We start from the raw sequence: 25,404 nt of genomic DNA, 5'->3' as shown, positions 1-25,404 counted from the left end.
CCCTGCTCACCCATGCACACCAGGACAGCTGCAACAGCCCTGCAGGACCGTGCTCAGCTGCACAAACCTGTGCACAGGCACGCACACAGCCAGTCACAGCCCTGCACAACAACGTCACAGCTTCACACAGCCCTGCTTGTCTGTGCACGGCCACATGCAGCCATCAGAACCCTTCAGACGAGTGTGCACAGCCCTGCACAGCCACACAGAGCTGTGCACAGCCACACAGAGCTGTGTGTCACAGTACAGACACACACAGCCATGCACAACTGGCTGCGCACAGCTGAACCACGATTCACTGCTGCACACAGCCGTGCTCGGCCATGCACGGCTGCACACACAGGGCTGGAATCACCCACAGCTCACACAACTGCTCATCCACACAAACTGTGCACAACACACACGGCTGTTCCCAGCACACACACATGCCCAGCAGCACACCCCTGCACACAACAGCTCTGCACAGCCTGCACAAACACACACAGACACACACACACACAGGTGTTATCACACACACACAGAGTTCTTATCACACACACAGAGACACACACACAGCTGTTATCTCACACACACACACACACACACACACACACACACACACACACACACACTTTCGCACAGAGTTGTTATCACATGCACACAGACAGCTGTTTTCTCTCTCTCTCACACACACACACACAGCTGTTAACACACACACAAACACACACAGAGCTGTTATCACACACACACACACACACACACACACACACAGAGCTGTTATCTCTCTCTCACACACACACACACAGAGCTGTTATCTCATGCACACACATACACACAGAGCTATTATTACACACACACACAGACACACACACACACACACACATAGAGCTGTTATCACACACACATACACAGAGCTGTTATCTCTCTCTCTCTCACACACACACACACACAAAGAGCTGTTATCTCTCTCTCACACACACACACACACACAGAGCTGTTATCACACACACAGAGCTATTATTACACACACACACACACAGAGCTATTATTATACACACACACACACACACACACACACACACACACACACACACACACACACACACACACACACACAGAGAGACACATCCCGGTGCACACCCGCACACTCCACTCCCGGCTGCGTCCCTCCAGCAGCCCCGGGGGCGAGGGCAGCGCGGATTCCCCGGGGCCGCGGCCGTCCTGGCCCGGGGCCGTGTCCCTGTGTCCCTCCCGTGCCCGGCCCGTGTCCCCGCTGGCCCGGGGCCGTGTCCCTGTGTCCCTCCCGTGCCCGGCCCGTGTCCCCGCTGGCCCGGGGCCGTGTCCCTGTGTCCCTCCCGTGCCCGGCCCGTGTCCCCGCTGTCCCGGGGCCGTGTCCCTGTGTCCCTCCCGTGCCCGGCCCGTGTCCCCGCCGTCCCGGGGCCGTGTCCCTGTGTCCCTCCCGTGTCCCCGCTGTCCCGGGGCCGTGTCCCTGTGTCCCTCCCGTGCCAGGCCCGTGTCCCCGCTGTCCCGGGGCCGTGTCCCTCTGTCCCTCCCGTGTCCCCGCTGTCCCGGGGCCGTGTCCCTGTGTCCCTCCCGTGCCCGGCCCGTGTCCCCGCTGGCCCGGGGCCGTGTCCCTGTGTCCCTCCCGTGCCCGGCCCGTGTCCCCGCTAGCCCGGGGCCGTGTCCCTGTGTCCCTCCCGTGCCCGGCCCGTGTCCCCGCTGGCCCGGGGCCGTGTCCCTGTGTCCCTCCCGTGTCCCCGCTGGCCCGGGGCCGCTCCCGGCGGAAGGCGCCCGGCCGTGCTCCCCTCCCCTTCCGGCGGCCATGGACCCGTCCGTGGATCCGGGCTGGGAGCCGGGCGAGCCGGGCGAGCCGAGCTGGGCCCGGCCCGGGGCGGCGCTGGGCGGCCGGGGGCTGCTGGCGCTGGCGGCGGCCAGCGGGGCGGCCGTGTGGGCCACCTGGGCCGTGCTGCTGATGCCCGGCTTCCGCCGCGTCCCGCTGCGCCTGCAGGTACCGGCAGCCCCGGCCCCGGGCCCGGGCCCGCCCGCCGGCCCCGCTGACCCGCTGTGCCCCCCAGGTGCCGTACCAGCCCTCCAGCCCCCGGCAGGTGGCCAACACCCTGGCGCTGCTGCGGGGCCGCGCCGGCAAGACCGTGGATCTGGGGTCCGGAGATGGACGGCTCGTAAGGGTCCTGGCGGGGTCTGGGGTGTCCAGGGAGGGGGCAGGGGACACCCCCACCCTGCTGCTGCCTGGCTTCTGCTGTGCTTCTGGGTGGCCATCCTGGCTACGGCCCAGGACCGTCCCCGGTGGTCCCTGAGGGTCCTCGATGGTCTTAGACAGCTGTAGGTGGTCCAGATTGCCCTGGGTGTCCCTAGGTGTCCCTAGGCTGTCCTAGGTGGTCCTTGGTGACCCAGCATGGTCCTAGGTGGCTCTAGACAGCCCCAGGTGGTCCAGGGTGGCTCTAGATGGCTATAGGTGGTGTTTGGCAGCCCGAAGAGATGCATGCAGGGAGCAGGGTGGTGATGAGGGCATGGGTGGTGCTGAGCTCTGAGGTCACCGTGCCTGTGACCAGCAGGATGGGGTGGATGGAGCCCCTGCCCTCCGAAATCCTGCCCCAGACTCAACACTGAGCTGCTTGGGCTTTCAGCCCTCCCTCTCTCCCTCTGCAGGTGCTCGAGGCTTACAAGCAGGGGCTGAGGCCAGCCCTGGGCTATGAGCTCAACCCCTGGCTGCTGTGCCTGGCCAACTACCGTGCCTGGAGGGCTGGCTACCACGGGAAGGTCTCCTTCCTGAAGAAGGATCTGTGGAAGGTAACAGCAGCCTGAGGGTCTGGGTGTGCTCAGAGCAGGGCCAGAGCTCTGTTTGCCTCTCCAGGATGGATTTGCTGATGGCTGCTTGCTCCTTCCCCATCCCACACTGCTCCTGGGAGGTGAAAATCCACCCTCCTTTCCAGGGAGGGGAAGCCCGTTCTGCTTGGAGCAGCTCTGAGGAGAGGTCTGGGTGCTGCTGACAGGCTCACCTGCAGAGATGAGCTTCTCAGGCTGCCATGAGGTATTTGCAGCCCGACCAGGGAGAATCCATCAGGGAATGTGGGTCTGGGATGGTGCTGGAGGCAGGTGTTTCCCAAGACCTGCTGCTTTCACACACTTCCCCATCCCACATCTTTTATGGCATCTTTGTTCCCTGCAAAGTTCCAAAGATCACCCACAAGGTTTGGACACCCAAGCAGTTGTTCCTGCTCTGCCTGCTGCTGGTTATTCCCCTTTTCCTTCTGTTTAAAGGTGAATCTCTCTGACTGCCACAACGTGATCGTGTTCCTGGCCCCCAGTGTGGTGAGTCAGCCCCTCACACCCTGAGTTCTTCTGGGCCAGCTCCAGGGAGCTTCTCTTGGGAAACAGAGGGGATCTGGGCTGGAATAAGGCCTTTGGTTTGGTGCTGCACAGCATTTGGATTTATGGAATCATGGAGGTTGGAAAATCCCTCTGGGATGGACTCCTGCCATTCTTCCAGCACTGAGCCATGTCCCCAGGTGCCACATCCACGTTAAAGCCCCGCAGGGATGGTGACCCCACCACTGCACTGGAAGCTGTGCCAGTGCCTGGCCACCCTTTCCATGAAGGAATTTTCCCAATATCCAACCTGAACCTCCCTTGGTGCCATTTGAGGCCTTTCCTCTTGTCCTGTTGCTCCAAGTCCCAGCCTTACCCAGGGCCAGTACCAGCCCTCTGCTTTGAAGGGTTGATGTCCCAGAAGCTGCTCCACGGTGGCACTGCCACTGTGTGACTGTGTCCTAATGCTGCCTCCTGTCCCTGGCTGTGTCTCTCTCCCCAGAAGCCTCCCTTGGCCAGCAAGCTCCTGGCAGAACTGCCCGACGACGCCCGGGTGGTGGCCGGCCGCTACCCCTTCCCCTCCTGGAGCCCCAGCAGCACCCTGGGCCAGGGGCTGGACCAGGTCTGGGCCTATGACATCGAGGAGGTGCGGAGAGAAGTGCAGGGCAAGGCCCAGGAAAGCCAGGTCTGACCCCAGCCTCGTTAAGCCCAGTTTAACAGCAGCCTCCTTAAGCCTGGCTTTAAGGGTGGAGCCACTCCAGCCCTTGGCTCAGCTCAGGACAGAAGTGCTTGGCCAGCATTTCTCCTGAGGACTTGCAGGGTGGCAGATCTTCATTTTTCCAGAGTGTGAGCAAAGCAAGAGAGGAACAAATCAGACCTAGAAATCCTGGGGTTAATGCAGGATTTAAGGGATGAAACTCCAGTGCCTCTTTTAAGATGATTGCTGCTTTATTTCAATTTAAGTTTTAGAAATAAAGTTCTGGTTGATTGTACCTCTGAGGTTTTTGCTTTGTCTTTAAGGTGCTGGATGGTCCTGGAGTTGGAGCAGGTGCTGCTCCTGGCTTTGCTCTGCCATCCACCTCAGTGCAGGATCAGTTTGGCCCTGCTCGTCAATATAATATTCCATTTTCCACTCAAACACACAGGAAAGTGGGGTTTCCCCACCACAGAGGCACAGAACCATGGAAGGGTTGGGTTGGAAGGGACCTTGAAGCTCCTCTTGTTCTACCCCTGCCATGGCAGGGACACCTCCCACTGTCCCAGGCTGCTCCAAGCCCTGCCCAGCCTGGCCTTGGGCACTGCCAGGGATCCTGGGACAGCCACAGCTGCTCTGGGCAGCCTTTCCCCACCCTCCCAGGGAAAGAGCAGCTCATCCCTTTGTCCAAGCTCAGAAGAAATCCTGGTCTGAGCCAGCCTTGGCTCTGTCTCACAGGTGAGGGGAGTGAGGCAGGAGCAGCCCTTGGTCCAGGTCTCATCCAGGAAAAATATTCCAGCAGGAGCAGGAACCTGTCCCTGCAGCCCAGCAGTGAAGAACTGCCTGGGATCCCTGCCCCGTGTCCAGGGGTGCTCAGGGAAGAGCAGAATTCCTGCAGGGCCCAGACCAGGTTCTGTTGTCTGCTCTCATTTCAGTCCTGTGAATTTAGAGCAGAAACACCCGCGTGGTTTCTCCTGCTGTTCCCACCTCCCAGCCCGAGAAGGATCCTTGCCTGGCAGTCCATGAAGCACAGACCTCCCTTGCAGTGGGGTGTTCCCAAGGCTGGGGCTGCTCTGGCTCCTGGCTGGCACTGCTGGCACGGGGCACTGGGGGCACCTCGCTGCCCTCAGCCTTCCTCAGCCGCACGATCTCCTGCTTGTACCTGCAGTGGGGGTGCCACTGTCACCGTGAGCAGCATGGAACTGCCACTGTCACCACCACAGTGAGCAGTGTGGAACTGCCACTGTCACCGTGAGCAGCATGGAAGTGCCCCTGTCACCGTGAGCAGCATGGAACTGCCACTGTCACCGTGAGCAGCATGGAAGTGCCACTGTCACCGTGAGCAGCATGGAAGTGCCACTGTCACCGTGAGCAGCATGGAAGTGCCACTGCCACCACCACAGTGAGCAGTGTGGAACTGCCACTGTCACCACTCACAGTGAGCAGCATGGAAGTGCCACTGCCACCACCACAGTGAGCAGTGTGGAACTGCCACTGTCACCGTGAGCAGCATGGAAGTGCCACTGTCACCGTGAGCAGCATGGAAGTGCCACTGCCACCACCACAGTGAGCAGTGTGGAGCTGCCACTGTCACCACTCACAGTGAGCAGTGTGGAACTGCCACTGTCACCACTCACAGTGAGCAGCATGGAAGTGCCACTGTCGCCACACATGTGGAAACCCAGGGCACCAGGAATATTTCTCTGTCTGCTCTGGGGTGCCCTGACCCCCAGGGGAGCACTGACTTTGACCCTCATTCATGGAGAAAGTTTCCCAGACTTCAAGATAGACTGGAATCCACAAAAATGTGAAATAGATTATAGAGAGCAGTGCAGGTGTACCACTTAGTGAGAAATTTAGGTTTTGGGATTTTTAGTATGTTGTGGGTGGAAGCAAGATGGAGGGCACAGGGTGTCATCACGGGGTTTCTTCTTCATGCTTCTTCTTCCTCCTTCTCCATGGGTTTGGGTGGCATTTTGTAATTGGGCAGAAAAGTCCGCATTGGGGCTCTTTGGGATCAGTTATTGGGTCAAAAGGGAAAATAATCCAGGTGTCAGTTCTTAATTGGATAGTTTAGTCTTAAAAGCCCTTGGTACAAGAGAATGTTGGCCATTTTGTACCTTCTAAAGAAAAGCTGCTGAACTCACAGCAGTGAGACTGTTTTACTGATAGAAATAATAAACAGCTGAGTCCCAACATGAACTGCCCTCTCAAGTGCCTTCAGTCCTGACCCAGAGAAACCCACAAGTGGGACCACACACACTGACGGTCCCTGGGCAGTGAGCCATGCCCGGAGCTGAGCCTGGCACGCAGATCCCACGGCCTTTCCCAAGGAAAAGGCATTCATGGGCTGTGCCAGGTAAGGGCAGAGCCTGACCCAGCCCACAGCAGGAGCAGGGGGATCATGCCCTGACACACCTGCCCTGCTTGTCCTCTCCCTTCCCTGCTGCTCTCCCTGCTCCAGAGCAGGATGAGCCTGGGAGAGGGGAACACAGATCAGGGGCTGCTGGGAGGACTGAGGTTAGAACCTGTAAAAAAAGAACTCTGAAGGTTTTAGGTTTTAGATTTGGCTTTAGATTTTAGGTTCCTGTGAAGGTTGCAGGGAAACCTTAGGGCCCCTTCCAGTGCTTAAAGGGGCTCCAGGAGAGTGGGAGAGGGACTTTGGATGATGCATAAAGTGACAGGGCATGGGGAATGACTTTGGACTGGCAAAGGACAGGGATGGATGGGATATTGGGCAGGAATTGTTCCCTGGCAGGGTGAGCAGGCCTGGCACAGGGTGCCCAGAGCAGCTGTGGCTGCCCCTGGATCCCTGGCAGTGCCCAAGGCCAGGCTGGATGGGGCTTGGAGCAGCCTGGGACAGTGGGAGGTGTCCCTGCCATGGCAGGGGTGCTGGATGATCGTTTGTGTCACTTCCAACCCTTTCCATGGTTGTGATTCCTCCCAAGGATGGGTGAGCTCACAGGGCAGGACACCTGTGGTGTGTGGGGTGTGTGTGTCCTGCTGCCCTGTGCCACAGCAAGAGGTGGTGGCAGCTGCCTGCACAGCTGGGGGAGCAGTGGGACATGGGCTGTGCTGGCCGTGCTGTGGCAGGGCCAGCAGTGGGCACGGGCACAGCACTGGCACCAAGGCAGGAGAGGGCTGTCACCCCCTGTCACCTGGCAAGGTGCTGGTCGATGTAGCCCTGCAGCTCCACCACCTGCTCCTCTGCCACCACAGCCCGAGTCAGCAGCTGGCTCCTCTGCTGCTCCAGCTCCTCCTGCAGGGGCACAGAACATGGAGAAAACGTGGAAAAAAAGGGATCCGTGCCATGGGAGGGATGTTGCCCAGCCCCTCTCTGCTGTGTGAGTCTGACCTTCCAATCACCTCCCCACCACTGCAACCTCTCTGCCACGACACCTCCCTTCTTTTGGCCACAGAGGCAGGCCCCGTGCAGGTGTGGAGCTTTACACTCCCGGGGAGGAGCTTTGCACCCCCAGGGAAGGAGCTTTGCACCCCCAGGGAGTGGTGGAGCACTCCCTCAGGTTGCAGTGGACAGGGAAAGGCAGGACATGGAAGTGAATATCCCTGCAGCCAGGAACCAGACTGGGAAACTGATTCAGATTCAGCCTAGACTTGAACCAGGTCAAGTAGAATCAAAGAATTGTGGAATTGTGTAGGAATTCACAAGGATCCACGTGTTAACCTGGCACTGCCAAGGTCACCACTGGCCCACGTCCCCAAGTGCCACATCCACATGCCCTATAAATCCTATCACTGCCCTGGGCAGCTGTGCCAGTGCCTGACCACCCTTCCATGAAGAAATGTCCCTCATATCCAACCTAAACCTCACCTGGCACAGCCTGAGCCGTTCCCTCCTCTCCTGTCCCTGTTCCCTGGGAGCACAGCCCAACCCCCCTGGCTGTCCCCTCCTGTCAGGAGTTGTGCAGATCCACAAGGTCCCCCCTGAGCCTCCTCTTCCCCAGCATGAGCCCTTTTCCCAGCTCCCTCAGCCCCTCCTGGTGCTCCAGCCCCTTCCCAGCTCTCCTCCCTTCCCTGGACCCCCTCCATGTCCTTCCTGTCATGAGTGGGCCAAAACTGCCCCCAGGACTGGAGATGTCCCAGCAGTGGCAGGACAGGGCAGCAATCAGCCCCAGTTTATTCCAGAGATGTCAAAATGTTGCTCTGAAATGTGGGCAGGAGTGACAAGGGGCTGCTCTCCTTCCTTTAGGAGCAGGGACAGTAAAGCCTGGAGACAGCACCAGCTGGGAGCTGCCAGCACTGCTTGGACAGCTGAGGCCACAGCAAGGCTCCATGGAGAGTGATCCCAGGGAATGGGCACGGCCCCGGGGCTGCCAGAGCTCCAGGAGGGCTTGGACACTGCTCCCAGGGATGCCCAGGGTGGGACAGTTGGGGGGGTCTGTGCAGGGCCAGGAGCTGGGCTGGGTGGTCCCTGTGGGTCCCTTCCCACTCAGGATATTCTGTGACTCCATGGAAGATTCCCCCTCCAGGCTGGAGCAGCCCCAGGGCAGGGGCTGAGGCAGCACATCCCTGCCTGTGGGTGAGAGATCAGCTTTGGCTCCAGTGGGATGTTCCAGCCTTTACCTGGGTGTTGAGTGTGAATTCCCGGAGCTTCCTCCTGATCTCTGCCCAGCCCTCCTCATCCAGCTGCCTGCGACAGAGGAGCTCATGTGGATCATGCCCAGACACCAAATCCAGCCCCTGCACAGCTCACACAGCTCACACAGATCACACAGCTCCACACAGCTCACACAGATCACACAGGTCACACAGCTCTCCACACAGCTCCACAGAGCTCACACAGCTCACACAGGTCACACAGATCACACAGGTCACACAGCTCACACAGCTCACACAGCTCCACACAGATCACACAGCTCCACAGAGCTCACACAGATCACACAGCTCCACACAGCTCACACAGGTCCTGCACAGCTCCACACAGATCACACAGCTCCACACAGATCACACAGATCACACAGCTCCACAGAGCTCACACAGATCACACAGCTCCACACAGCTCACACAGGTCCTGCACAGCTCCACACAGATCACACAGCTCCACACAGGTCACACAGCTCACACAGCTCCACAGAGCTCCACAGAGCTCACAGATAACACAGATCCTGCACAGCTCACACAGATCACACAGCTCCACACAGCTCCATAGAGCTCCACACAGCTCCACACAGCTCCACACAGATCACACAGCTCACACAGATCACACAGGTCACACAGCTCCACACAGCTCCACACAGGTCACACAGGTCACACAGCTCCACACAGCTCCACACAGCTCCACACAGCTCCACACAGCTCCACACAGATCACACAGCTCCACAGAGCTCACACAGCTCCACAGAGCTCACACAGATCACACAGCTCACACAGGTCACACAGATCACACAGGTCCTGCACAGCTCCCACAGCTCCACACAGCTCCACAGAGCTCACACAGCTCCACACAGCTCCACACAGCTCCACACAGATCACACAGCTCCACAGAGCTCACACAGCTCCACAGAGCTCCACACAGCTCCACACAGCTCACACAACTCCACAGAGCTCCACACAGCTCCACAGAGCTCACACAGCTCCACACAGCTCACACAGCTCCACACAGCTCCACACAGCTCCACACAGCTCCACACAGCTCCACACAGCTCCACACAGCTCCACACAGCTCCACACAGCTCCCACAGCTCCACAGAGCTCCACAGAGCTCACACAGCTCACACAACTCCACAGAGTTCCACAGAGCCGGTGTCCATCCCATCACCATCCCCAGAACTGGAACCTTTCCTCTCCCGGTGCCCGAACTTCCTCAGGGCGTGGGGGGAATCGCAGCCCTGCCCACAGCCCGGGGCTGTTCCCAAGCACAGCCCGGGGCTGTTCCCAAGCACAGCCCGGGGCTGTTCCCAAGCACAGCCGGGGCTGTTCGCAGGCTCACCGGGACAGGCAGAGCCCGGAGCTGCCCCTGCGGGGCTGGCTCTGATGGGAGCCATGGGTGCCAAAGGCTGGCACTGCCCTGTCGGGAGCAGGGAGCCCTTCTGGTCACCGAGCACCGGGAGAGGGGAGCTGTGCCGTGGGAAAGCCCTTCCCAGCCCGTGCCAGGCTCGGGGAGGGGAATCCAGGTCACGTCCGATGTTGGGGGAAGGCAGGAATGCATTGTGCCCCCTCCGGATCCCGGCTGGGCTCCCGTGGGAGCCCGGGGAGAAGGGAACGATAAACACGGCCCTGGGGCAGCTGGTAAATCCCCGCGGCATGGGGGGGCAGAGCTGGGCTGTAGGTGTGAGAGGAATTGTGGATTTGTCTTTCCAAACAAGCTGTGGGGCTGCTGGGAGATAAAACCAGCACTGGGAGAGAAAAGAAACCACGGGAAGGATTCCACCGAGTGATGAATGGAAAAAGATATTTGCCTTTACAAATAAACTTTGGGTTTGCTGGTAAATGAAATTAGACATTGAAAGATGAAACAATGAGGAAGAAAAAACCCTAAATTCTGTAAGAATTAAAAATTAAAAGGGTGGGTTATACATTAGAGGGAAATCTTTAGTATCAGGTGTTTTGGGAAGTCCGAACCTCTCAAGGACCTCAGAGATGGGGAAAGAGAGAAGGGAAATGTGGGAAATTGGGATAAAAAGGAGGGTGCATCCTCCAAAAATTGGGGAGACCCCAGGGGAATGCCCCATGGCCTCTCCCTTTATTCGAATAAAGCCAAAAAAGGACTCCTCTGTCTCCTTTTCGGACATAAACCTCTGGTGTTTGTGGATTAATTTTCCCAACACGCGCCTCCGAGCCCAGCCCGGTCTCTGCAAAGGCGAGAGGCAGCGGGAACTGGGGCTGCGGGAGCACCGGGAATTGGGGCTGCGGGAACACCGGGGCTCCCGGGAACTGAGGCTGCGGGAGCACCGGGAACGGGGGCTGCGGGAGCACCGGGAATTGGGGCTGCAGGAACACCGGGAACTGGGGCTGCGGGAGCACCGGGAATTGGGGCTGCAGGAACACCGGGAATTGGGGCTGCGGGAGCACCGGGAATTGGGGCTGCGGGAGCACCGGGAATTGGGGCTGCGGGAACACCGGGAACGGGGGCTGCGGGAGCACCGGGGCTCCCGGGAATTGGGGCTGCGGGAACACCGGGAACTGGGGCTGCTGGAACACCGGGAATTGGGGCTGCAGGAACACCGGGAATTGGGGCTGCGGGAACACCGGGAATTGGGGCTGCGGGAACACCGGGAACTGGGGCTGCTGGAACACCGGGAACTGGGGCTGCGGGAGCACCGGGTCTCCCGGGAATTGGGGCTGCAGGAACACCGGGAACGGGGGCTGCGGGAGCACCGGGAATTGGGGCTGCGGGAACACCGGGAACTGGGGCTGCGGGAGCACCGGGTCTCCCGGGAATTGGGGCTGCAGGAACACCGGGAACGGGGGCTGCGGGAGCACCGGGAATTGGGGCTGCGGGAACACCGGGAACTGGGGCTGCGGGAGCACCGGGGCTCCCGGGAATTGGGGCTGCTGGAACACCGGGAACTGGGGCTGCGGGAGCACCGGGGCTCCCGGGAATTGGGGCTGCTGGAACACCGGAAATTGGGGCTGCGGGAACACCGGGGCTCCCGGGAACTGGGGCTGCAGGAACACCGGGGCTCCCGTCTCCAGCTGGAGGAGCCAGGTAACAGCACAGATTAACCCAGCAGAATTTGGAGCATGTAGGTTCTCATGGCAGTTTAAAAAAACCCCAAATGATGAGATGCATCACTGCAATTCAGGTTCTGGACTTTGCATGCCCTGCTCCTGTGCTGTCTGCCCCAATTGCTGCATTTACTCACGGACCACTGCTATTTTCAGTGTGGAACACATGGCAGAGGCTGGTTGAGGCTCAAGACACCCCTCCAGAGCCCAGGGGCTCTGGCACTCACCCACTCCTCAGTGCTGGCATCCAGCTAATGGAATTTCTGACATGTTTTCTAGGTGACCACGTCTTTTAGAGAGCTGAAAAACCCCAGCTCAGGTTTCTCCTGTGCTTTGTTCCACCCCTCCACAGCTATAGCTGGTTGAGCTTTAGCAGGATAATGGAGCAGGGGGAAGAGACCCATCCAAATTTAGCAATTTCAGGGTTTGTTAGGAAGCCAGGGAGGTGTCAGCACAGTGGCACCAAAGGATTCCAGCCAAACTCCTGGAAAGGAGGAAAAACAGGGCCATCCCAAATTGGTGGTGTCTCACAGGCCTTTCTCAGGTTGTGATCCACCAAAACACTTGGGCATGGGCTTCACTTTGGCTTTTAAAGAGGTCAGTGGGGCTAAAAACATGATTAAATGAAATATGTGCTTAAGAGCTTTCTTGGATCAAGGCCCAGTGACCAAGTCTCTTCCTGCAGGAAGAGGGGACAGCTGCCTCTTCCTCCCAGGGCAGGGCCAGCACCTCCCTTTCCCTGCCTATTGCTGCCTCCAGCCAGGCAAACAAGATCCCTCAATGCACACAGCCATGAGAATTTGGAATGGCAGATATCCCAAGAAAGAAACAGCACTTACTGCTCTGGAGGTGCTGGGAGGGCAGAGGCTCCTTTCAGGCTTTTCTGGAGGCAAAGGAAGAACAGAATTCCTGTGAACATGAACCCACTGCAATCCCAGATCCTGCCACTCTCAGAGAAATCCTGCCATGGAGTGGGTTAGGCTGGAAGGGGCTTTAAGGATGATCCCATCCCATGGCAGGGACACCTCCCACTGTCCCAGGCTACTCCAAGCCCTGTCCAACCTGGCCTTGGGCACTGCCAGGGATCCAGGGCCTGCCCACCCTCCCAGGGAACAATTCCTTCCTTACATCCAACCTAAACCTCTCCTCTGATAGTTCAAATACATTCCCTTTGTCCTGTCACTGTCTGCACATGTAAAAAGACATTATCCCTCTTTTCTGTGCCCTCGGAAGTGGCACAAGGTCTGCCAGCACTCCCACAGCCAGCAGTGCCATGGCAAGGAAACCATGGCTTGTACAGCATGAAGGCTTCAGGTCTCCCACCCTCTGAATGTCTAAATAAATGCATCCTGTGCAAATCAAGACCCACATCTGCCCAGTGGGGGAAATTTCCCCACCCCTGGAAGTGTCCAATGCCAGCCTGGACAGGGCTTGGAGCCCTCTGGGATAGTGGAAGGTGTCCCTGCCATGGCAGGGGTTGTGTCACTGTCACAATTAATGAAAAATCCTCTTCACCCAGGATTTTCTCCTGTGTTTACTACTCTAAAATGCAGTCTAAAGATTGTTTATCCAACATGTGAATTGTTTTAACTTAATGACCAATCACAGCCAGCTGTGTCAAAGCTCTGATGAGTCACAAGTTTTTATTATCATTCTTATTAAACCTTCTCTCTGTATCTTTCTCTATTCTTTAGTATAGTTTCAGAAAATAATATAATATAATATAATATAATATAATAAATATAATAAAATAAATATAATATAATATAATATAATATAATATAATGTAATATAATATAATATAATATAATATAATATAATATAATATAATATAATATAATATAATATAATATAATATAATATAATATAATATAATATAATATAATATAATATAATATAATATAATATAATATAATATAATATAATATATATTGCTATATATAAAACAGTATATATTAGTATATAATAATATATATAATATATAATACAGTATATATTAGTCTTTTCAATATAATATAATAACATAAAATAATAAATCAATCTTCAAAAAACACAGAATCCAATTCTCATCTCTCACCTCATCCTAAAAACCCCTGCAAATACCACAGACAGTAATCCTGAGTGTGGCATTGATCACCCTTCATGGAGTCACAGCACAGGGGTGGAAGAAGATGAGCTTTAAGGCCCCTTCCAGCCCAAACCATTGCATGATTCCATGATTCTGTCACATGGAGGTGGCTGTTGTGTCCCCTGCCTGTGCCCCAGGCACAGCAAACCCTCGGGGAGTGTGTGGTGTTCACAGGGGTCCCAGGATGAGGGAAGAGATGCGAATCTTGACTCCATGTTTCAGAAGGCTGATTTATTATTTTATGATATATATTATATTAAAACTATACTAAAAGAATAGAAGAGAGGATTTCATCAGAAGGCTGGCTAAGAATAGAAAAGGAATCAATAACAAAGGTTTGTCTCTGACCAAGACAGTCTGGACAGCTGGACTGGGATTGGCCACAAATTAGAAACAACCAGAGGAGACCAATCCCAGATCCACCTGGTGCATTCCACAGCAGCAGATAAGAATGGTTCACAGTTTGTTCCTGAGGCCTCTCAGCTTCTCAGGAGGAAAAACCCTAAGGAAAGGATTTTTCATAAAGCATGTCAGTGACAAGGGAGAGCACAGATGTGGCACTTGGGGACATGGCTCAGTGGTGGCCTTGGCAGTGCTGGGGGAATGGTTGGCCTCAGTGATCTGAGAGGGCTTTTCCAGCCTAACCAATCCTACAAATGCCTTAAGGAGGGGCTCATGCAACTCTTCCCAGCTCCCTCCCTACCTGCTGCAGCTCCTGCAGCTGCACCTGCAGCTCTGCCTTCTGCCCCCAGAGGCGGTTCAGCTCCCGGGAGCTGTCTGTCAGCAGCTGGGGGTCAGTGCTGGCCAGGTGGAGCTCGGCAGGGCCACAGTCCATGGTGCTGCTGCCCAGGGACCAGATCTGCTCCCGCTGCAGCCTGCAACCAGCACAGGGTCAGTGCCTGCCCGCCCTGCTGGGTGACACCACCGGAGCTCTGCTGCTCCTGGGGGTGCCACTCACTGGGACCTGCTGGTTCTGGCCACCTGCAAAGGAAAAGTGGGAGAGTTTCTGAAGGGAGCTTGTCCCAGAGCTATTTGTGGCTTTTCTACCACGAGTATTTCTGCTGCTTCCCACAGCCCAAGCTGCCGAGAGAGCTGAGAGCGCTGCAGGGACGGGCTGGGAGGTGGAGCTATTTGTGGTACCTCTGCCTTTCCACACCATCCACCGTGGGATCGATCTCTCACCCTGCATTTGAAGTGGGAGGAACATATGTGCAAAGCAGCTCCACGGGCTCCAGAGCACCCTGACGTGCAGCTGGAGGCAGCTTGACTGGATTGCCAGGAGCAGGGAGATAAGTGTGCATTCCAGATCCTCTGCTCCACCCGGGAGCCCTGCCTGCCTCCTCTCAGGGCAGGGGGGAGCTGCTTTGGGCTTTTCCAGCTGGCCCTGAGGAGGGGGTGGCTGAGGTTTACCCATAGGCAATCAGCAGGTTCTCGTGCTTCTTGGCCAAGTCCTTCAGGCGTTTCCTGTAGCCCCGGGCTGCCCGGGCCAGCTGCTCCTCCCGGCACTTGTAGGAGGCCTGGATGTCCCTGAGCATGCTGTCCACAAAGTTCTGCATGGCAGCATGAGCAGCTGGGGCTTTGCTGGGTCCTGTCACACTGCTGGGTTTGCTGTCCATGTAGTTCTGTAAATGCACAGAGAGGGAAATCCAGGGGGAACAGCTTCCCACTGGCTTAGAGGGGATATGGGGAAGGAATTGTTCCCTGGCAGGGTGGGCAGGCCCTGGCACAGGGTGCCCAGAGCAGCTGGGGCTGCCCCTGGATCCCTGGCAGTGTCCAAGGCCAGGCTGGGCAGGGCTTGGAGTCACATGCTCTAGTGGAAGGTGTCCCTGCCCATGGCAGGGGTGGCACTGGATGATCTTTAAAGTCCCTTCCAACCCATTCCATGGTCCTATGGCAGCTCCCCCACCCAGACTTCCTGTATGGCCACGCAAAATTATCAGTGAGCTTCTGCTGGGACTTTTCTTGGTCAGATTACAGGGATTAAAACAAACCCTTTCTTTATGTATTTACTCTAATTTATTGGCTGCAGCCTACAAGAGGAAGGTGCCAGTATGGAGACACCTGAGGGAACATCTGGAGCCGTGCCAGGGCAGGCTCAGGCTGGATTTTGCGAAAGGTTCTTCCCCCAGAGGGTGCTGGCACTGCCCAGGCTCCCCAGGGAATGGGCACAGCCCCGAGGCTGCCAGAGCTCCAGGAGAGCTTGGACAATGATTTCAGGGATGCTCAGGGTGGGATTGTTGGGGGGTCTGTGCAGGGCCAGGGCCTGGACCCATGATCTCTATGGATCCCTTCCCACTGAGGACATCCCCTGGCTCTGTGGCCCCTCCCAGGGGGGGGTACCCACTGCCAGGTCCCTGAGGCACCGTGCCAGCCGGCAGCGATACTCCTCGTTCAGCTCCTTCAGCTGCAGCTGCAGCCGCGAGTTCTCCGCCTCCAGCTCCTGGAGCCGGCCCTGGGACGGCAGCAGCACCTGGCACAGCAAACAGAAATCCTGCTGGCCTGCTCCTCCTGCAGCTGAGACACTTCCGAAGAGCTGAGGGTCTTCATTCCCAGATATTTGGCTTCACTGGAGCTGGGAAGGTCCTGGATTTTCAGAGGAACCCACTGGAAATATTTATAACCCCTATTCCCCTGCTACTTTCTGTCATTTGCCACCCCCCACCCTGGTGATTCCACCAACTCCTTCTGAAAAGCAGTGAGCAAAATTCCTCCCACCAGCTTTGCAAGCAGCACTTCCACCACGTGCAGGAGGAAACTGCACGGGAGAACCTCGGAGTGACAAACTCCCTGGAGAGGGAGAGGAGCTGGAGCAGCAGCTGGATTCACGGCACCGCAGCCCCGGCAGCCCGGGAGGGGGCGGGTGGGGCGGGCAGCCCTGCTCACCGCTGAGCGCTCCGCCGGCACCGCTCCCTTCGCCTCCTGCAGCTCCTTCCCCAGCGCCAGCCTGGACACACAGCGGGAAACTGGGCTTATTGCAACTGCCCGAACTCCTTCTCCATCCCTGGAAGTGCTCAAGGCCAGGCTGGATGGGGCTTGGAACTGGAATACTGGAAGGTGTCCCTGCTATGGCAAGGGAGATGGGCTTTAGGGTCCCTTCCAACCCAAGCCATTCTGGGGTTCTGTGATTCTCCATGGGTGCAACACAGCCAGCTTGGGGAAGAAAAGCACTTTGGAATGACAGAAATCTCCCAGCAGCAGCTGCCAGCCTCCAAAAGTGTGCAAACCAGTGCCAAAAAACCTCTCCCCACTGAGGATGAACACCCTCCACAGTTCAGAGGGTTGAGTCCTGTAGGACTCCTGCTGGGGCAGCCTTTCCTGGGACACTAACCCCATTCCAAGGTAATGGAAAACCCACTCCATGGATAAGGGCCGGGCTGGATTAATCTCTGGGATGTCACACGTTTGCTGTGTGTGATTTTCAAGGCGTCCCTGAACACCACCAAGTTTCATCTGACAGCTCTGAAGAGCCTTGAAAGCATCAGGTTTTCCTTCCAGGCCTCATTCCTTCCCTGTACCCCCCAAAGGCAGGCTGCCTCCCCTCCTGCTCCATGGGTCAGAGCCAGTCCCACAAACTCCTGGCTGAGCAGAGGGACACTCACACTCGCTCCTCCAGCTTCTGCTGCTGCTCATCGTGCCTTTTCTTCAGTGTCTCCAGTTCTGCTTTTATGTGATCCTGGTTTCCAAGCAACTGGGGGACAAACGAAGAGGAAGATGAGGCAGAAGGCTGAGTGGAGAGAGGACCAAGTGAGGAGAACCTCGAGCTGAGCCCTTGTCCAGCTGAGCAGTGCCATGCTGGGGCCGGACTGGTGTGACTGGGAGGGGCTGGTGCCCTCAGCAGGGCAGGAGTGGTGTCTGCTGCCAGCCAGGGCACGTGGAGGGGCACATGTGTCGCTCTCCCGAGGGAAAGGCTCACGTTGAGAGTCAGATTCCAGCAGGAGCCGGTGGCGGAGCCCAGGCTGGTTCTGCAAGGGCTGCAGATGGGGAGGAGGCAGGGACCATCTCTGTGCTCTCAGTTTTGGGTGCTTCATCACCCCCAGATTTCTCAAGTGTGAGAAAGAAGGGAAAAAATTCTCCTCTGCATTTGTTGGCTTCTAAGCTCCTGTCTGTGTTCCCCTGCCAGGACATGGACCCAGGGAATCACCTCTGCCCTCCTCAGCTCTGCCTGCACATCTGGAGTAATTCCTGTCTCGTTTTGTAACTGCAGGGTTTAAAAAAGGATTTAAAATGAATCAAGGCATCAGCTGATCCACAAAACTCAAGTCAGCAGCAGGAGGTGCCAGCCACAGTTGGAATCAATCCCCCTCTGCTTCCCAGGCATCCTGCAGCAGACCCCTGCACCCTCACCTTTCTTTCCAGCTCCTGCTGCTCGTGTTCAGAGGCAGCTGCATCCTCGGGCTGCTTTGGGGAGAGAGCAGAAGGGGCCTGGTAGATCCCTGTTCTCCGAGGGCCTGGTGGAAGGGCAGGGAGTCCCTCACCTTCCCCCTGTGAGCAGAGCGAGGCTGTCCTGCTGCTCTCCCTCTTCCCAGTCCCTGGGAGGACTGATGGGCCAAGCCGGGGGGTAGGCTGCTCTCCTTGGCCAGGCTGAGCAGCTCCTGGGTCAGCTCCTCATTTCTCATCACCTGCAAGGTCAAACAAGAAGGAAAGAACTTCTGAAGTCCCACTCTGGTCAGCACATCCCTGCTGCTCCTGCTGTGTGCTCCAGGCAGGCACCCCCTCCCCAAATCAAGTTTTAATTTTGGTTCTGTCTCCTGTGTCCAAAGATACCAGTGATTTTCTGCTTCTCATGGAAATGCACTACCCAGCAGCAGGGTTATTCCCATGGAATGTTATCCTTCTGCACATCCCACACTCAGATCCAGACCCCAGTGCCAGCCCTGGCACAGCTCTGCCACCACCTCTGCAGGCCTCCAGCTCCCTCCTCTCCCCCACCCCACACCCTCCGTTCAGCTTCCCAACCCTTCAGGAACATCCTTCCCCATGGAGCAGCTCTGAGCAGTGCTGGGCTCCTCAATGCAAGGAGAAGGGCCAAGTCTTCTCCATCCCTCCATCCCTCCATCCATCCATCCCTGTCCATCCATCCATCCATTCATCCCTTCATCCATGGATCCATGGATCCATCCATCCTTCCATCCATCCCTGTCCCTCCATCCACCCCATCCATCCATCCATCCATCCATCCACCCCATCCATCCATCCATCCATCCCTGTCCATCCATCGATCCATCCACCCCCCATCCATCCATCCATCCATCATCCATCCATCCATCCATCCATCATCCATCCATCCATCTCCGTCCATCCATCCATCCATCCCCATCCATCCATCCATCCATCATCCCTCCATCCATCCACCCCAAATCCATCCATCCATCCCTGTCCATCCATCCATCCATTCATCCCTCCATCCATGGATCCATGGATCCATCCCTCCCTCCCTCCATCCATCATCCATCCATCCCTCTATCCATCCCTGTCCCTCCATCCATCCATCCATCCATCCATCCATCCATCCATCCATCCATCCATCCATCCCTCATCCATCCCTCCATCCCTCCAGATGACACATTCCCAGTTGGATGGGATGCCTCCCCAGCAGCAGCCAGCCCACAGCCCGGTGTGGGCAGCAGGATTCAGAGCGCTGCTGCTGTGAAGTGACACATTTCCAGAAGATAAAGAGGATGTGAAAAGGAAAGCTCCGTTCCAGGTGATCTGGAGGGAACACTGGGGGAATTCATGTCTCCCAGGAGGGTTTCTGTGTAGATAACAAAGCTCTGATGGGGTTTATGACTGGGGACAAGCTTGAGTAATTGTTACCATGGCAGTGAATCGGGAGGATGGGAAGCAGAGGTCATCTGAGTCATCCGTGGAGAGAATAGCTTATCAAAAGATAGCGCGGGGTGGGCTGGGGGAGAGCGAGGAGAAAGGAGGCTGACAAAGAGGTGAGATATACAGCTGTGAAACCTGACAGCTCCGCAGAGACAGCTCCGCTTGTTCCCCGGCCCGCAGCGATCCATCTGCAGCTGTCAGCCCTGACAATTTGATCGCAGGGGTCACAAGGACCGGTTTAGCCAAAAAAAACCAGGGGCAGTCCCCGGTTTGAGTTGGGCTTCGCTGCCTTTCCCGAGCTCCCCAGCCTGGCGTGGCTCCAGGGAAAACCCCGGCGTGGAACCCCGAGCGCGTTTGGGTCCCCTCGGGGGCTGTCGCCGAGCCTGGGGGACAAAAGGAGAAGGAAACGGAGAGCGAGGAAAGGTCAGAGCCTTGAAAAGGAAGAATTTACAGCGAGTCAGAAAACAGGCACCGAGTGCCTGCCTGGCATCTCCCGCGAGGCGCTTCCCGAGCGCCGGGCAGGGCCGCTCCTGCTCCCGCGGGCGGTGCGCGGAGCCCGCGGACAAAGGAGCCGCCGCAATCCGGAGGCTCCGGCTGCTCCCGGACAAGGGGCCGTGAATGAGCTCGCCGAGCCGCTCCTGCGCCAAGCAGCCATGACAACATATTGGCAAGGTCACAAGTAGCACTTGTAATTGGGAATGTGTAAAAGGTTCATTGTCTCCCCCAGAAGAGCGCCGGGGAAGGGGAGGGGGCAGAACCGCAGGCTGCTTTTCCCATTTCCTTTGGGAAAGTCCGCACTGGGAAAATAATGAGCAAGAGGCCCATGTCCCGACAAGTTCCTGGCTGCCAAGTCGGAGCCTCGCTGGCTTCAGGCAGGGATTTTTGGGAGTCGGAGCCAAGGAACTGGGGCAAACTCCTCGGCCCATGGAGGACATCCAAGGAATTCACCTCTGGCTTCTGGCCCTCCTTCAGCACTTGGAGCAGCCTGCTCTGGGGGAAGGTGTCCCGTGGCAGGGGCTGGAATCAGGTGGGGTTTAAATTCCTTCCACCCCAAAGCATTCCGTGGCTCTATGGTTCCTCAGGATGCTATCGGGCACAGAACTGAATCCACGTGCTTTCACCCTCTGAACCATCCCAGGATCCATGTGAAAACTGTGTGTTATTACCTCCAACCTGCTAAACCCATCATTTAGAGATGTCAGAGCTGCCTGAAAATCCAGGTTTTGACAAACACATTGCACCCCCTTGGGGACAAGAAGCAGCTGAGAGAGCTGAGCTATTCCTCCCTGAGCAGAGCTCTGCCTCGTGCTCCGGCGGGACCGCAGGGCGGGATCACCCCCTGCAGGAGCTGAGTTCTCCTCCCTGTGAGAAATTCCCATTTCTCAGCCTCTGGGAGACAAACGATGTCTCCCCAAGGGTCATCGATGCCCTGCTCTGCCAGAGCCCAGCCACACACGCTGGAGCAGAGCAGCATTCCTGCTGCACATCTTCCAGCACAGCTCGGCATGGAAAACCAGGTCACTGCGCTGAGGCAGCCGAACTCTGCTGGGGGAGGGAGGGAGCAGGAGCGCGTCAGTCATTCCATCCCATTCAAAACCAGGGAGAAGCGGGAGGGGGAGAGGAGGGGACGGAGGAAGGGCTATTGAAGTAGCCAAAGAAATACACAGATCTGGGTCCAAAAGCCTCCGGTTAATCCTTGCTGAGCTAGCAGTCAGCGGGAAGGTGTCTGTCTTTTAAGGAACCGTCAGAAACTTGCTGGAATTCGGGATTTTTAGAAACTTTTCGAGCCGAAAGCTGCCAGGCCCCTTCCCGCCGCCCGAAATGAGAGCGGCTCCAATCCGTTCACGTGCGGGCTGCGCAAGCCAAGCAGAAAAAAGGGAAACAAAGCGCGCTGGCAGCGCCGGGGGAGCGGCCCCGGGCAGCCCCGCCGTGACCTCCGGGCACCGCCGTGGGGCCGCCGGGGAGCGGGAGGGCTCTGCCCGCGGGGGGCCGGGGGACCGGCGGGTCAGCGCTGCCCTGCCCCCAGCCCTGTCCCCTGCTTTGTCCCCAGCCCTGCCCCCAGCCCTGTCCCCCTGCCAGGGCAGGTCTGCAGGCCCTGTGTGCAGGAGCTGTGTTACATCAAACCCGCAGGGACAATCCCCTGGCAGGGCTGTGCTGTGTCACAGCTCAGAGCCTGGACATGTCCTGGCCGGGTGTGCTGGGACCCTGAGCCCCCCTGGGCTGGGCTGAGCCCCCCCAGGAGGGGGAGATTCTGCCCCCTCAGGTGAGACCCCACCTGCAGAGCTGCCCCAGCCCTGGGGTCAACAGCAGCAGGACCTGGAGCTGCTGGAGAGAGTCCAGGGCAGCCCATGGAGATGCCCCAAGGGCTGGAGCCCCTCTGCTCTGGAGCCAGACTGGCAGAGCTGGGGGTGCTCACCTGGAGAAGAGAAGGTTCCAGGGACACCTCAGAGCCCCTGCCAGGGCCTAAAGGGGCTCCAGGAGAGCTGCAGAGGGACTGGGGACAAGGGATGGAGGGACAGGACACAGGGAACGGCTCCCACTTCCAGAGGGCAGGGATGGATGGGATATTGGGAATTAGGAATTGTTCTCTGTGAGGGTGGGCAGGCCCTGGCACAGGTGCCCAGAGCAGCTGTGGCTGCCCCTGGATGATCCCTGGCAGTGCCCAAGGCCAGGCTGGGCAGGGCTTGGAGCAGCCTGGGACAGTGGGAGGTGTCCCTGCCATGGCAGGGGTGGCACTGGATGGTTCTTCTGGACTTGGTGACCTTTAAGAGGTCCCTCAAGGAGAACCTTGGTAGAATTGCATGAGAAGCCTCCCTGGACCTGAGCTGTGATAGGGCTGCACAAATGAGAGCCAAGCAAGGCCCCAGCAACCAGGGAACATGAGGTGGAGCTGGATCTGTGGGATAACCCCTGGGATGAGCTCTGGGATGAGCCCTGCAGCCTCCCTCACCTCCTTGTCCAGCTCTCTGCCGAGGGCCAGGTAATTGCTCTTGAGGATGATGAACTCCTCCCCCAGCTCCTGCCGGCTGCTCTCCAGGCTGTGCAGGCGCTCCCGGAGGGAATCCCGCTCCTCCCGGAGCCCGGCCCTGCCCTGCTCCAGCTCCTGCACCCGTCTCTCCAGCGCCTGCATCTGCACAGGGGGACAGCAGGGTCACAGCACAGCCAGCCCCAAAACCAGGCGGGATTTCACGGGACCCCTCGGGATCCGGGTGCAGGGGGGATTCAGCTCCCTCTAAAGCCAGGAGGAGATGGCAAGCAGGGTACAGGGGGGTGTGTTGGGAGCTGCAGGGCTGGGGGGAGGTGCTGGCAGGGCTGAATCCCCAAGCTGGGTACCATGGCTCTCAGCTGGAAGTTCTCTGTCTCATAACGCTCCTTCATTCTGTTTGTCTCGATCTGGAGATCCACGAGCTCTTTGGAAATCTGGGAGACACAAAGGCAGTGAAGGCCATGGGTGGATTCTGAGGCCAATGTGAGCCCCCCCAGAAGGAGGAATTTCCCCCAGATTTCCCACTGTGGATCTACTGGCCATCACAGCTCAGTTCTCTCCAACTCCCAAAGTTTTACCTTCAGTTTTTCCTCTTCACTCAGGACCATCCTGGCTGGGAAGTCTGTCCTGGAGCCAGCCAGCTTCCCCATCTCCTCCTGTGGGTCTGCAGGCTGCTGCATCTCCTGGCTCCTGTCCTCCAGCTGCACCTGGAGGCACAGAGCAGCTCCAGCTGAGCCCTCCCCTCCCACCCCTGCTGCTGGAAGAGCTCAGCACATCCAAGTTTGCAGAGCCTGGATGGATCCCAGCCAGGTTCCAGCAGCCATTTCTCCCCTGTGCTGATTTCCTTGGCAGAGTGCTGGCTCCATGAGCTGGGAAGGGGCTGCAGACCTTCAGACCTGGATTTGTGGGCAGCGAGGTGCTCTGTCAGAATACTCACACTCTCATTCTCTGCAATAATTCCAAGATCCATGTGCTCAGAGGCCAGGGGCTCTGCACAGGGCTGGGCAGGCAGTGACTGAGAAGCCCAGGAAGGATCTCTAAGGAACTTCTCCCGGGAGGTTTAGCACTGTTGCTACAACTCTGGTTACCAGAGGCTTCCACCTGGATTTTAAGGTGGCTCCAAACCTTCCAGCCACCCTGGGAGCTGCTGGAGGGAGAGCACTGGTGCTTCCCAGGAGGATCCTGTACTCCCAGCTCAGCCCACAGCAGGCACTGGAAGGAGCAGCTCAGGAACCCCCCCAGGGCAGGCAGGGAGGGGGTACCAGCCCTGGAGGGACCATTCCCAAAGCTGGCTGCAGGGATGGCCTCCATCTCCAGTGCAGGGCTATTCCAGTGCTCTAGGGGCTGACAGGAGAGAGGGAGAGGGAATTTTTACAAGTGTTAGGACAGGGGGGGAGATTTTAAAGTAATAGAGGAGAAATTGAGAATGAACAAAGAGCAGGGCTGGATGGGATATTGGGAATTAGGAATTGTTCCCTGTGAGGGTGGGCAGGCCCTGGCACAGGGTGCCCAGAGCAGCTGGGGCTGCCCCAGGATCCCTGGCAGTGCCCAAGGCCAGGCTGGGCAGGGCTTGGAGCAGCCTGGGACAGTGGGAGGTGTCCCTGCCATGGCAGGGGTGGCACTGGATGGATTTTAAGATCCTTTCCTATCCCAGCCATTCTGTGATTCTGTGATTCCAAGGTCTGATTTACCCACTAAACCATCCACTTGCTCCAAGCCCATCCCTTAATATCTGATTTTCTTCCAGGAAACTTCCCCTGGTTCCCTGCACTCCTTGAACCTCCCGTGCCAAGGAGCTGCTCCAGAGGCCCCAGGATCTCTGAGCTCTGGGTCAGGAAAGACCTTTCCCAAGTCACCCCTTCACATCAGAGCTGCTGGGTGGAAAAAGATGTTTTAAAGCAAAGCATGCACTGAAACAAGCCTGGATTAGCCCAGACAGGGCCAAATCTGGGCTGTGCTGGTCTGGGCGCTGCTGCTGGCTCCAAACTGGGACCTGCCAGGCTAGAATGGGACAAATGTCACAGCCAAAAGTGTTTTGAGAATCTGCAGGGTCAGAGTGGATAACCTGGAAAGCCTTGGACAGGGGTGAAATCAGAGGGACTGGGAGACCTTCAGAGGGCCCTTCCAACTCAAACTCTTCCATGATTCTAAAACGAAATTCCAGCTCTTAATCTCTTCATTTCAGGCTTATTATTGCTGCTATTTCTGGAGAGTGGGTGAGTTTAGGTAAGAATCTGTCTCCCACAGAAAAAAAACTTTGACAATATAATGTTCAAAAAAGCCCAAAGCTCTGAATAACTCCTCAGGATCTGTCAGAGCTCAGCAGATGAGAGGGAGAGGGGCCATCCTCAGAGCTCCATGACAAGCAGAGCTCCTCACCCATCCCAGGCTGCTGGAGGAGACCCCAGAGCCCCCAGGGAAGGTGGGCAGAGGGCAGAGCCAGGGGCTGAGCATTTCAGGGAGCTCAGGGGAAGGAGAAGCCAGCAAGCCGTGCAATTACAGCTTGTTTTTCTGCAGAGGAACTTAACAGACCTGAAGTAATTTTATTAAGGTAATGAAAGTGTTGATGAGAATTCACAGTCTCTTCACACCCAGCCGGAGCCCAATTCACACCCTGCCCACGGCCCCGGGCACCGACGGAGCCGCTCAGCAGCTCCGCTCCGGGGGTCTCAGCCCCCCAGGGACACCCCAAGGATGGCACCCCCAGCCCCGGGGTGCTGTCCCGGACCCCCAGCCCCTGATCTGGGGGGGAACAGCCCCCCCATCCCACTGCTC

The 25,404-nt window shown here is 57.3% G+C and overlaps 2 protein-coding genes across 3 annotated transcripts; one reads left to right on the top strand and one right to left on the bottom strand.

The window, feature by feature from the left end:
* The first annotated feature begins 1,795 nt into the window (after window positions 1–1,795).
* Window positions 1,796–4,298, top strand: ANTKMT (adenine nucleotide translocase lysine methyltransferase). Of its 2 annotated transcripts, XM_059861712.1 has the most exons (5): window positions 1,796–1,987; window positions 2,055–2,159; window positions 2,647–2,787; window positions 3,259–3,309; window positions 3,809–4,298. In XM_059861712.1, the coding sequence occupies exons 1-5, from the start codon at window positions 1,802–1,804 to the stop codon at window positions 3,995–3,997; spliced, it is 672 nt and encodes a 223-aa protein (XP_059717695.1). In that variant the 5' UTR covers window positions 1,796–1,801; the 3' UTR covers window positions 3,998–4,298. The 2 variants fall into 2 exon arrangements, with proteins under 2 accessions (XP_059717695.1, XP_059717696.1); XM_059861713.1 differs by lacking the exon at window positions 2,055–2,159.
* CCDC78 (coiled-coil domain containing 78) lies at window positions 4,289–23,599 on the bottom strand. Its single transcript, XM_059861711.1, is given in 14 exon segments — window positions 4,289–5,162; window positions 7,159–7,259; window positions 12,529–12,572; window positions 14,521–14,798; window positions 15,228–15,439; window positions 16,162–16,287; window positions 16,701–16,761; window positions 17,417–17,505; window positions 18,162–18,212; window positions 18,293–18,436; window positions 22,594–22,773; window positions 22,977–23,063; window positions 23,208–23,336; window positions 23,567–23,599. Coding segments are annotated over 14 exon segments (1,752 nt in total). The 3' UTR covers window positions 4,289–4,945.
* Between the last annotated feature and the right edge of the window lie 1,805 nt (window positions 23,600–25,404).

Source organism: Haemorhous mexicanus, chromosome 17, assembly GCF_027477595.1.
Source record: "Haemorhous mexicanus isolate bHaeMex1 chromosome 17, bHaeMex1.pri, whole genome shotgun sequence".
Classification (NCBI taxonomy): Eukaryota; Metazoa; Chordata; class Aves; order Passeriformes; family Fringillidae; genus Haemorhous; species Haemorhous mexicanus.
This window is presented reverse-complemented; position numbering and strand designations above follow the sequence as displayed.

Coding starts and splice junctions, on each gene's coding strand:
- ANTKMT (XM_059861712.1), top strand. CDS start 1,802: ATGGACCCGTCCGTGGATCCGGGCTGGGAGCCGGGCGAGCCGGGCGAG. Junction 1,988..2,054: donor GCGTCCCGCTGCGCCTGCAG/GTACCGGCAGCC, acceptor TGTGCCCCCCAG/GTGCCGTACCAGCCCTCCAG. Junction 2,788..3,258: donor TGAAGAAGGATCTGTGGAAG/GTAACAGCAGCC, acceptor TTCTGTTTAAAG/GTGAATCTCTCTGACTGCCA.